Below are 13328 nucleotides of genomic sequence, written 5' to 3' on the forward strand. Positions count from 1 at the left end.
ACCTTTATCCGGAATTGTTCAATAAATGGTTTAAATTAATGAAACAACACAGCTCTTATGCCCCTTAGAAATTTGATCAGTCTTTTTTTTTTTTTTTTGGAGAGACAGAGAGAGACAGAGTGTGAGTGGAGGGGGGGTAGACAGAGAGGGAGACACAGAACGTGAAGCAGGTTCCAGGTTCTGAGCCATCAGCACAGAGCCCGACGCGGGGCTCGAACTCACAGACCACGAGATCATGACCTGAGCTGATGTTGGACGCTTAACCGACTGAGCCACCCAGGAGCCCCAGAAATGTGATCAGTCTTAAGTGCGACCAATAATTCCTGTGAATGGGAAGAGGAATCACGATTCACAGTAAGCTGCACAGGACATAGGGGCAGAGAAGAGTACACCTGCATCGGGGCTGGCCTGGCCTACATCCCTGGCTGCCATCCCCGGGAGAGGCGGGCTGCGTGCCACCCCGGGACAGGCCGCACGCCCACCTGTCCTCACAGTTTCAATGAGATACGACACTGTTTTTTTTTTTTTTGAAACTAAATACATTTTAATAGAAAACAAAATACAAAATAACTCTTTTCAGAAAACAGAAATATTTAATCCTTTTTCCACGAATTCGAACTTGCTTTATCCTCAAAGCACAGTTGGCTATGCGTGCGGGCGTACTCAACGATTTGTTCCGCAAACTGTTCATTAAACCGCTGTTGCAGCGCAGGTGGGAGCAACCGATCGCAGGAGAAAAGGACGCTGAGAGAGCCACGCCTCTGAAGAGGTGGGCGTTTGGAAATTTAACATTTTCTAATTCTATCTTTTGCCTTATCGCTTCGATTTATTTTCATCTCTTTGCCGCAATCTGTCCTTTCAGGGGGAGAGAACTGTTCACAGAAGGGCAGCCGCGAGGAGACTCTCTCCCACCATCACCGCCAGAGCCCAGGACTTGCTCACACGCACCCCCCACCCCCCCCACCCCCACCGCCCGCTTCGAGAAACATGTCACCCGGAGTGATCAGTCCGTCACCCCAGAAATTTTCCCTTTCTCCCAAAACACTGTGCTACCAAATTCTCTGAATTCCCTGAACCTCAAGATTCCAAGTATCACAGCCAGTGCCAGGAGTAAAACCTGAAAGATGAGAGCAGAGAAAGCCCCTCTGCCAGTGCTAGGTTTCCTCTTCTCAATAATAATAATAATTATAATTATAATAATAAAAAACAAATCCTGGTTCTCTGTAATCACGGAAAAGGAAAGACTTTTTGCCAGGATTATCCCCGCCCCGTTCCTAGTTCCCACCCCCTCATTCCTACCCCAGTAAAGCCCCCTTCCACCCAGGCGACCGAGAACACGTGACCCTGGGGCACTGTCCTGAGCGCGCCCTGCGGCCATCCTCGGGCCCAACGCAGCACCCGGCGGTGGCGGCGGCGGCGGCGGCGGCGGCGGCGAGGGAAGCAGCATCTCGGGTTTACACGCGGGGAAAGCGAGACACACACCGGAAGGTGCTCAGGCGAGGATGCGGGGGGATCTTTGTAAGAACTTGCAATCCGACCTCCAGAGCCTCTTGATTCTCCATCTCATGTCCAATGACAGCACCTCTCCCGCCCCCAGTCCTTCGACCCTGGGGGGGACGGAGGGAGGGAAGGGGTGACGCGCTCGGGACGTCTGCACGGGAGAAGGGGGGGGGGGAAGCGGGGAGTCTTTCACAGTCAGTCAGTGATTCAATCTCAATTCGTCCTAAGACTTGCAACCTGGAGCCTTTCCACTCCTGCCCCAGTCCGTTACAACAAAGATTAAAAAAAAAAAAAAAAAAAAAAAAGGAAGAAAGAAATTAATGTTCCTGATTTTCTTGTGTGATTCCAGTCACCAGAAGAAGGTTGCAGGCCATGAACTGCACGCTCAGTACATTGCTCATCTGCCCGGTGTACACGCCCACGAGTTCGCCAGAGGAGCCGTCGGCTGGGGCGCTGCAGTACGTGTTCCTAATGTCCCAGACGCGTACCGAGTTGTCCATGGATGCAGAGGCGATCAGACTACTGTCCGGACTGAAGGTGAGGCTGGTGATGTTGTCCGTATGGCCCCTCAGTTCTTTATAAAGGGTCCCAGAGGCCAAGTCCCACAGCTTCAGCCGCTGGTCCTCGCCGGCCGATGCCAAGTACTTACCGTTGGGAGAAAAGGCGAGAGAGAGCACGGGGCCGCGGTGGCCGGTGAAGAGCCTCACCGAGTTCCCCTGTTGGGCACTCCACAGCCGGACAGTCTTGTCGGTCGAGCCTGTGGCTAAGTAGTTCGAATTAGGGTGGAATTTGACACAGTCCACATCTGCCAGGTGCCCGGCATATATCCTCAGCGGGTACGTCCGATCAAATGACCACAGCCTCGCGGTGCGGTCATGGGACCCGCTGGCAAAGTACAGGCTATATGGGCTAATGTCCAGGTCCCACACAGGGTAGGCATGTCCTTGGTATAACACAGTGTTGGTGAAACTCCCGAGGTCCCAGTACCTAATGGACATGTCTTCAGAACAAGAGAGCAACCCTGAGCTGTCTGCGAGGAACCTTGTGCTGTATACTGGTCCACAGTGTCCCCGTAGTATCTTCATCTCTGTGCCCGCATTATCATCCTCATCATCCTGGGAACAGTGGGGGTGGGGGTGGGGGATGGCAAAGAGACACACAAGAAAAAAAATGTTTAGTGGTCTGCCATGAAAACCAAAGAGTCCAGCAAAAACAGAGCATCTGCCCAGTGTCAGTGGCCTCGTGTTTAAGGGTGAGCCCAGGAAAACGTCGCATGACTGCATAAAAAGTCTCCTACAACTTACAAATTGGCTTCCTGACATTCGTCCTGCAGCTAAGACTATATTAAAAGTATACAGATGCGAGGCTATTATTATAATACTGTGGACCTTTCCATTAGGCTGGGGATAAGAGATTTCAAAAGCTGATCAAAAGACAAGTCAATGGCAATTTCCACTGTTAATTCGGATGGGCATCATTTGGAAAGATTTACTTCTGAATTCACATTATGTTCTTAGGTTCTTTTCTTCTGTGGGCAGGTCTTCATCGGTCAGTTTTAGCTGCTTTATAAACCACATCGTTCCCTGTTTCTACCCTGCTAAGAAAATTCCTGGCATTCCCATGACTGGGGTCAATGACGAAGGCAGATGTGGTCTTGATTCGAAATTAATCCAAAACCACCGTAGGGGCTGTCCACAATAAAGCTTAGACACATCAGAACGAATAGTAAACCAGAAAGGTGCAGTTACCAATAAATGACACTCACACCTTGCGACCAGGCATAAACCATAAACTGCTGGTGTCCAAAAAGAAATAAAGATGAAGGGTTTTTTTTTGTTCCTCTTCTTCTTCTTTTTTTTTTTTTTTTGAGAGAGAGAGAGAGAGAGAGAGAGAGAGAGAGAGAGAAATCCATGCTGAGCATGGAGCCCAACTCGGGGCTGGATCCCACGACCCTGAGATCATGACCTGAGCTGAAATCAAGAGTCAGATGCTCAACTAATTGAGCCACCCAGGTGTCCCTAGATGGGATTTTTTTTTTTTTTTTGATGTGTATTTATTTTTGAGAGAAAGAGAGAGACAGAAAGAGAGAGAGGAGAGATGGGCAGAGAGAGAGGGATACACAGAATCTGAAGCAGGCTCCAGGCTCCGAGCTGAGCTGTCAGCACAGAGCCCGACGCGGGGCTTGAACTCACGAACCATGAGATCATGACCTGAGCTGAAGTCAGATGCTTAACTGACTGAGCCACCCAGGCGCCCCCCTAAGATGAAATGTTAAACTGAGACTTTCTGGAGGGTCTCAAACATTTTCCCAAACAAAGCATGGGTTTAGAATAGCTTTAAACAAAGCCAAGAGACTCATGGGATTCTTGGAAATAAATTCCTGTGTGTGGGGACAGAAAAGAAGATAGCCGCTCATAGTACTGAGGGAAGTCCCCTTCCTCACCCTCTTCCCCCCAAGGACACTATCTCTGTTCAAAATCCCAGTTCCCTTCATTCTCTCGTAGACAAGCACCTCACTTAGCACTACAGCTCTCTGTCCAGGAATTCATAAATTAACACGGGTTTTAATTAAACCCCAGGTGAACGGGGAGTAAGAAGATTTTTGAACCAACTGGCTTTGCTGCCTTAGAAATAAAAAGGTCTACGAGCCTTAGGTTCTGGTACAGGAAAAGGGCATCTTTCTCATTTCCATTTGAACACGATGAAAATCAAAATAAGACAAATGCCTTCAATGTGTACATATTTGAGGAAAAGGTAAGAGAAAATAAATACTGACGTCCATGAATATTCAGAATGGCTATTCCAGACATTCAACATTAAAAATACATAAGCATTCGGGAGCCCAACGTTCTACCGAGCGTTACCAAGAATATTAGTAATTTTCCTTTCAAAAGAGGTTACAACAACACTTTAAAATTTCAAGAATGACTCACTGCTGTACACCAGAAAGTTTATATAAAAACCGTGGGAGCAAAAAACGACCCCGGATGAATTACACAGAGACCCTTTGAAGGTAATCCACAGGGCACGTTACCATCTCTGAGGCTTAAGTGGTCTTCATTTGGAGCAAGAAGTTAGGGAAGTGGGTCTTCGCCTCCTAGGTGGGGACCCTAAAATCAGGCTGGCACTTCCAGGGGTCCTGACGACTGTCCCGAGCACATGGAAAAGTGCCTGGTTGACTGTATAGACCAAGAGATGGGGAAACCAGAGCATTCCTGCTGGCTATCACTATCAGCCCTATGCCAGGACCACAGCTTAAAATAACCCAGCCACATTTTCTTCTGTGGCTCAACCCAGTCCCACAAGGGCCTCAGCATAGTCAAGCTGAAACTCTGAACAAGCAGCTGATTCACACATGCCCAGCCCAATTCTCCCTCTCCTTCCTTTCGTGCCAACAGGACAAAACCCCAAACTCCCTACAATCGGCTGAACCGACAGCAAATGCGCATTGGTCCCAAATAGGCATTTTTAATTTGTAAAGTGTATTCGTGTAATACTAGATGACACCGTGTACATTATAAAACACGCGTAAGAAATTTAAAAATAAGGAAGTATAAAAAGGCCTTCGAATGTTGTGTTTCGTACCCCTGTGCCATAGTTTGCTAAACCCTGCTTTAGGTCACGGAGGCCCTACAAATCTCGGACTTCTTATGGATGTCTGCTCCTGGACTAGGAGGTTCGATGTGCCTCAGCTCACACTCCAGACTTTCTTAGCTCAAGGGTACTCTCTGGGGTCTGAGATTTGGCCTTGGGCTGTTCTCCCATCATCAGGTGCCAATGGAACTGGAAGAGATTAAATATGGCGGGCTTGGGAGTTGGTTAAGACTTGGGAGCGAGAGAAGGCGGCTCTCGGCTTGTGGAGCTGAACACGTTGTTGTAAGCGTAAAACACACCAGATTTCCAAGACTTAGGACAAAAAAGGAGAATATAACAGATTTCAGTAATAATTTTTTTAATATTGCTTACATGTTGAAATGATAATACTTTAGCCACACTGGATTAAATAAGATACATTATTAATTTGATTTTTTCATGTGGCTACTAGAAAAATAAAAAGTACAAACAAGGCTCACGTTACACTCTTACAGGCCGGCAAAGACCTAAACGACCATTTTATACACAAATCACAGAACTGAGTGTCATTCACAACACTGACTGCTTTCCTTTTCAGACTGAAAGATCGCTGGACTGGGGCAAGGCTCGCTAGACAGTGCGTGAACGGATGCTGTACTGCAGGGCTGCTAGGAGGGTGGGAGGCTGGCAGGGATGAGGGTGATCGTGTACACATACCTGAAACACAGAGAAAATCCTTGATCTGGTATCTGTGGTTTGGCCATGTTGCTCGAATGTTAAAAAGACATAGTTACCAATCAACAAGGGTAAACGCCGGACCTCATTGCTAACTTAGAGGATGGAGGGTCTCAGACAGGAGGTGGGGGTTGGGGGGGGGGCGCTGCTACCTTTGGGAAGAAGGGCACTGCCGTGCCAGTTAACAGCTTTTCAGAGGTTAATCCAGAATATCTTCCAAGTTGAAGATATTGGGGCAGTGCCGTAAATCCAGTTTTACTTGACTTAATAGAGAACATTTTATGCCCTCGTTGGAGCTTTTGTTTTCTGATTTTTTAAAACTGAGACAGAATTCACATACTCTAAAATTCACTCTCTTTAAAAAGTATAACTCGGGCCACCTGGGTGGCTCAGTTGGTGAAGTGTCCCATTTCAGCTCAGGTCATGATCTTGTGGTTCATGGGTTTGAGCCCCACGTTGGGCTCTGTGCTGATGGCTCAGAGCCTGGAGCCCACTTTGGATTGTGCGTCTCCCTCTCTCCCTGTCCCTCCCCTGCTAACGCTCTGTCTCTGTCTCAAAAAATAAGCATTAAAAAAATTTTTTTTTTACAGCATAACTCGATGGCTTTTAGTATACTCACAGAATTGTGCAACTATGACCACTTACCTAGTACAGAACATTTTCATCACCTCAAAAAAGAACCCCTTTCCCCATTAGCAATCGCTGCCCAGTTCCCTGTCCCCAGCCTCTGGCCTGGGGAAACAGTCTACTTTGTTTCTACGGATATGCCTATTCTGGATATTTCCTATAATGAAATCCTATAGTAAGTGGTCCTTTGTGGCTGGCTTCTTTTACTTAGCAAAATGTTTATTTATGAGGCTCATCTACATTACAGCAGGTCTCATATGTATCTTTATAACTTTTTATGGCTGAACAGTATTCCATCACACAGATATACCACATTTTGTGTATCTATTAATCTGCTGATTGACATTTGGGCTGTTCACACTTTGGGGCAATTATGAATAATGATATTATGAACATGTACAATTTTTTGAACATGTACAAATTTTTTTTTGAACATGTACAAATTTTTGTGTGGACATGTCTTTTCAATTCTCTTGGGCATATATCTGGAAATGGAATTGCTGGGTCTGATCAATATTTTAAATACCTACTATTAAAACATTTTATCCACTAATTTGTGCAACAGCTGTTGCTTCACAAAGATTAAGGCAGAGGTTGCAAAGTGGAGTTTTGATTGGGTTTTTGTGTCTTTTTGTACTTCCTACCAGCTCTTTGATCCAGGTAGCTTTACCATTTACTTTTACCTGCTTGGCCTCTACAAGCATGTGAGTTTGTGATCTTTGCATTAAGAGTTTCTATTTTAGGGGCGCCTGGGTGGCTCAGTCAGTTAAGTGTCCGACTTCAGCTAAGGTCATTCACGATCTCACGGTTTGTGGGTTTGAGCCCCGTGTCAGGCTCTGTGCTGACAGCTCAGAGCCTGGGGCCTGCTTCGGATTCTGTATCTCCTTCTCTCTCTGCCCCTCCCCCACTCGTGCACTGTCTCACTCTGTCTCTCAAAAATAAATCAATGTGAAAAAAAAAAAAAGAGTTTCTATTTTAGGGGTGCCTGGGTGGCTCAGTCGGGTAAGCATCTGACTTCGGCTCAGGTCATGATCTTGTGGTTCGTGAGTTTGAGCCCCATGTCGGGCTCTGGGCTGACAGCTCAGAGCTTGGAGCCTGCTTCGTATCCCATGTCTCTCTCTCTCTCTCTCTCTCTCTCTCTCTCTCAAAAATAAACATTAAAAAAATTTTTTTTAAGAGTTTCCATTTTAATTGTGAATTCTACAAGAAGTCCAAGTTCTCATTCAAGAAACATTAAAAACTATCAGAACTAGGGGCGCCTGGGTGGCGCAGTCGGTTAAGCGTCCGACTTCAGCCAGGTCACGATCTCGCGGTCCGTGAGTTCGAGCCCCGCGTCAGGCTCTGGGCTGATGGCTCGGAGCCTGGAGCCTGTTTCCGATTCTGTGTCTCCCTCTCTCTCTGCCCCTCCCCCGTTCATGCTCTGTCTCTGTCCCAAAAATAAATAAAAAACATTAAAAAAAAATTTTTTTTAAACTATCAGAACTGATTTATACCTTGCTTTCCCCCAAAATGTTCCTCGTCAGAAACCAAAAAACCAAAAACAACCCCCCTCCCCACCATAACAACAAAAACTTCCCTAAACTGCTATGACAAAATGGGTGGGGGGGGGGGGTAGAAATCCCAAACAGGAAACCCCTCACAACATAATGGGACGATCTCAACTTCAGTTCTAAAGGTAAAAGAAAGTTTGTTCACAAGGAAAGCAGTACCTTCCTACTGCAGCAGAATCTATGGTACTTTCCATATGGATAATGGCGAATAAATCAGGAAGATACCTAAACAAAACAAGCGCTCCCCTGACATCACCTCTTCTGAGTTGAATAGCATGTCCCACCATCCACCCAGGTGGTCAAGTCTGAGACACAGATGTCCTCCTCGACTCTTCCTTTCCCTCCAGCCCCTCCACTGAATCCAATGCTGGAGCTCTCATCTAACCTGTCCACTGTGCTCCCTTCCTGCCGCCACTCCCCTTGCTCAGGCCACCGTAATCCCTCACGCAGCCTGTGGTGCCATACTGCTTCCTGTCTTACCACTCCCAACGGTAGCTACATTTAATTTCTATCACTTCCTGGAATTCATCATGTTATTCTTCGCTTCTGGGTCTTCAAATGCACGCCTTCCAAAGCCTGGAAATCTCTACAGAATAGGTCACAAAGCTAATTCTCAGTGGTAGCCAAGGTAGAATCTTAAAACGTTTTTTGAACCTAATGTTCTTTCCTTCTTCGTATTTATCTTTCTCTTTGCTGTCTTCCTTTATGTTAACTTGTAATGCCTAGAATAATCTCCAAACAATATCATCAAGCTGATAAGGTCAGCAGGAATAATTTCTCTCCTTGTATTTACAGAAGGTTGTAACTCAACGAAGGCAGCATCCTTCAGTTGTATGTGAAGAACGCTCAACAGGCTAGAATTGTCTCCTAGGAAAAGAAATCTAAAAATTCAAATACATGAGCAATAAAAAATATCTCGGGGGTGCCTTGGTGGCTCAGTTGGTTGAGTGTCTGACTCTTGGTTTCAGTTCAGGTCATGATCTCATGGTTGGGGGATCGAGCCCCGCACTGGGCTCTGCTCTGACAGGGTAGAGCCTGCTTGGGATTCTCCCTCCCTCTCTCTCTGACCCTCCCTCACCTGTACTCTCTCTCTCAAAATAAATAAATAAATAAATAAATAAATAAATAAATAAATAAATAAATAAAGTTAAAAGATATTTTGGAGGGTACTGTAAGATTCTAGAAATCAAAGGGTGTGTATTGGAATTTAGACCTTTTACTCATCACAACAAACTCCTCTGTATCATCTCAGTCACAAGAAACAAAAATTCAAAGATCATATTAACTGGAAGTTGATTAAGAAAACAAGAATTGGAAAAACGGGCTTATTTTGTGCATCCAATATTCTTGATATCCTTATCACCTATGGAAATTACGTTGAACTTTTCTAAACTCCTTAATTTTTCAACCCCATGCAAAGAATTTTCCATCGAAACTAACTTGAGCCACAGCTCCCTGAATTTCAGTGGTGAGATGATGAAAATATTCTAGCCCCCAGCTGTTGTGGGGCCACTTTCAGGGAAGGCGAACTCTATGAAATTTCTCTCTTTGCCCACATGTTTTCTAAGACAGTAACTCTCAGGGACTTGAAACTCGGGCCACTCGGCCTGCCTTTTTGGTAACCATCCCTAAACAAACTGAACAAGATCATTACCCCGACTGATGGGTGAAATGTCAACTATACTTCCTGTGTACTTTTCAAAATGGGGTTTGGGAACGCCCAGGGGGGACATGAAGCCAGAGGACGTGCACTGGCCCCAGGAAGGCCAGTAACACCCAGTGTTGGTGAGGGTGAAGGGAGACCAGAGTTCTCATTTTACCGTTGATGTGACCGGAAAATGAGAATATTTATCATAATTTAAAGTGCAGACCCTCTGACCCAGCAATCCTACTTCTAAATGTTTACGTTTGCACAAGTGTACACCCTGGCTGCCACCGCTGTCACCGCCACACACACCCACACCCACACTTACTGTAAATCTCAATATTAGCTAAAGGTCTTTAATTAGGCTTAGCAATGTCATCCACATTCAGACAGTAACAAACACTGATCGATCATTAATGATGTTCAGTTAATGTTGTTAAGAATAGTTTTCATGTCTTCCAAGGTTAGGCATGAGCAGGAATTCAATGGCTACAGGTTACACGGGCATTAGTCTGGCTGCGGCTATACGGTGAAGGAAATAACGAAGTCCATTCTCCATAAGATCTGTCATGTTTGGTAAGAACTCTAAGCAAATTAGTAAGGCAGGTGTAGGCAAGAAAACTGATATTCATACCTCCTCCTCCAGAATGTCACAAGCCAAGTGGATGCGGGACACGTCTACTTGATGGGGTTCTGACTTTAACTTCCTGGCTCGTAAACTCCACAGTTTTATACAGGAGTTGTCAAACCCCGCAGCAAGCAGCTTGCTGTCTGGGGAGATTTCCGCAGTGTTCAACAGCTGCTCTGTGTTATAGAAGGCATAGAAACAGATGGTAGTGAGGGAGGGAGGGCCATCCTTGACGCGCTTAATGCTCTCCTGCAAGACCTCCAGGGCAGCCTCGTTCTGCAGGATAGGGGCGGGCATGTCGGCGGGCTCTAAGCCGTTGCCCTCGCTCCGGGAGGAGCCGCCGCTGGCATAGAGCTGGTAATCTGTTCTCTTGGCAGGCTGCACGTCAAGATGGATATGCAAGGTGAGGACTTTGCACAGGGCGGTGTTGTTGTCACTTTGGAGGTAGCGGATAAGGTAGTTGTAGCTGTCTTCCTGGAGACGGACCACGTACTTGTTATCTAGGAATGCTCGAAGCTTGAAGTTAGACAGGATGTCCTGGATGGTTTGAGTGGTCTGTAGCTGCTCAATGACATCCTTCTGGCTAGCGTTCTGCAGAAACATCCCATGGAAGCGGCTGTAAAAACTTTCCACTGTGCTCTTAGGACTGTTCTGGACCAGGTTGAGATGGAGGTAGACAAAGAGAGGATAGAGGAGAGGCATCACTTCGTGGCTATGCTGGGAATCAGAATCTACAATGAAAAAAACAAAAAACAAAAAACAAAAAACGAGGGCTTTATAATCAGTATAATTTCAAGGAATAATGGGACTCTCCCGGGGAGCCCACCATCACAGAACACTTTCCGGTCAGGACTATCGATTGAAATAGAAGCCCAACGTGGAATTGTGGAAATTCAAAGCCTTCTGACTGAAGAAGAAAGAGCAGGGACTCTGAAGTCCAGCAAAACTGGGTCTGAAGTCGGCCACAAATCAGGACTTTGATGCCCAGAGAGGTTAAGTGACTTGCCTAAGTCCTCACGACACTTCCGGGGCTTGTGCCCAGGTCTTCGAGGTTCAGTACTTTCCCTTCAATACATGTTTCTCAAACTGGGGAGCGCAGACCTCTGAGGGTCCTTAGATATATTCTTGGGAGACTGTGAGTTCTTCACAGACACTTTTTAACTCGATGATGATTAAAAAAACAAAAAACAAAACGAACACAAGTGTATTCAGAATGTCTGGATGGCCATTAAGCAAGTACTGACATACGATTTTAGTGCTCGATTTAATTTTGTGATTACTTCTGGCAGCCGTCACCTAAAGTGATACCAGGGAGTACTTATTTTTGTGAGTTCATTACCGTGTCTCCCTACGCAGGCTGGCACGCCCTAACACTAAGATGACAACATCCATCCCTTGTTATCCCGTATCTGCCAGTGTAATCATTTTGATTATGTTGCCTACAAAATAAAACTTCTCTTTTGCAGTGATAATTTACAGATGAGACATTTTCATGTCATTAAGGCTAAACCATTTACTAATTTGAGACTTTAACATCAGGAAGCTATGTGACAAAGGATGTTCAAAAACGTGTCCGGCTTTAAATGTCACAGGCGAACGAGAAAAGCCCTGAGGTGTATCTGACACCTACGTTGAGTGAGGGCAGAGTGAGCCATGAAGGCACAAAGGTCGTTCAGCCAGAGGCCAGTGGGGGTGGCAGGACCTTACGCGGGGTGCAAGGGCCTCCGGGAAGCTGAGTGCAGGCTAGCCTGTGTCACAGCCAGCAGCACCGTCCCCAGCTCCACCTGGAGCGGCAAGTTAGTTCCGGCAAAATCCATCCGATATATTCACTTGCTGTTAATTTGAACTTTAATGCTTTTGTGGTTTTGCTTGCACTTGATTTGTGAGTTTCGGTTTCATTCGGAAATACGGCAGCCATAAGGGTTTTATATCGAGTGTAATGTTTGCACATAAACAAACAAGTACCCAAATGCTTTCAGTCAGCATTTGCTGCTTCTGCTGGCATCTTTTTTTCCCCTTCGTGAAAAAGAATCCATTCATGGCTCAAAAGCAGGAACATCGGAGAATCTTGCCTCCCTAATTTGATGACAAATGATACCCGCATGGTATCTCTACCCAACACCCTACTTCACTTTATCAGAGGTGAATTAATTGTACAATACGTACAGTTTAGAATAAAGGCGTCCCTACTGCAAGACATGTTTAGAAAATGAACTGAAATTACGACTGTCACCGGGCCGCTCTGGGCTCCTCCTGTCTCCAGCAGGCAAAGAAGGGAGTTGCAGTGCTGGCTGGGCCGACTGATCCTGACTACCAAGGGGACACTGGACGGTCACTCCACAGTGGAGGAAAGGAAGGGTATGTCTGGACTACAGGAGATCCCCTAGGGCATCTCTTGGTCTCATTCTGTCCCTTAGTTAAGGGTAACGGAAAACTACAAAACTCTAATCGAGGCAGGTCCAGTAACGGCCCAAGGCTCTTCAGAAATGAAGGTATGGATCATCCCATCAGGTAAAGACCCAGGACCAGCTGAGGGGTTCGCTGAAGGGAAAGAAAATACAGAACGGGTAGAAGAAGGTAGTTACCCACCAAGAATGAAATATGTGACCAGTTACAGAAATGAAGATTATTTATGTAACCCTCCCTACTTTGTTGTGAATATGTGTGTGTATCTATAGGCAAATATCTTTGTTTTCTTTCCTCTCTTATTCCCTTATCATGTACACAAGTTACTCTGATTTTGTATCAGAGTATTTAAGTATTGTTAACTTTATGCCATAGTATTTAAGTTTCAGGATATCAAGGAAAAGAGTAAATCACCTAAGGACTTTGTTTTTTCTTCTGGGGGAAGGATTAGTGCATTTTTCACTGTCCTCAGGAGAGCTGTATCATGTTGGGTGGAATAATGACCTTGTTAATAACCTTTATTTGGAGAGTAAGTACGCTTTCAGGAGATGGGTACGGGTGCCAAGTTGACAGGGGGTGGACTTGTGGTGGTTAATTTCGTGTCAACTTGGCTCGGTCATAATGCCCAGATACTTAGTTAAACATTATTCTGGATGGTTCTGTG

The 13328-nt window shown here is 45.8% G+C and overlaps 1 protein-coding gene across 5 annotated transcripts in view; it reads right to left on the reverse strand.

The window, feature by feature from the left end:
- Positions 1–1771: 1771 nt before the first annotated feature.
- TAF5L (TATA-box binding protein associated factor 5 like) overlaps positions 1772–13328 on the reverse strand; it is a 32397-nt gene continuing 20840 nt past the window's right edge. For all 5 annotated transcript variants that reach the window (XM_058696098.1, XM_058696096.1, XM_058696099.1 and 2 more), the window contains exons 4-5: positions 10265–10989; positions 1772–2615 (exon numbers count right to left, since the gene is read on the reverse strand). In XM_058696098.1, coding sequence (XP_058552081.1) covers positions 1818–2615; positions 10265–10989 — 1523 coding nt within the window. In that variant the 3' untranslated portion in view covers positions 1772–1817. The remainder of the gene's footprint in view (positions 2616–10264; positions 10990–13328) is intronic.

This window comes from Neofelis nebulosa, chromosome 13 (genome assembly GCF_028018385.1).
Source record: "Neofelis nebulosa isolate mNeoNeb1 chromosome 13, mNeoNeb1.pri, whole genome shotgun sequence".
NCBI classification, from domain to species: domain Eukaryota; kingdom Metazoa; phylum Chordata; class Mammalia; order Carnivora; family Felidae; genus Neofelis; species Neofelis nebulosa.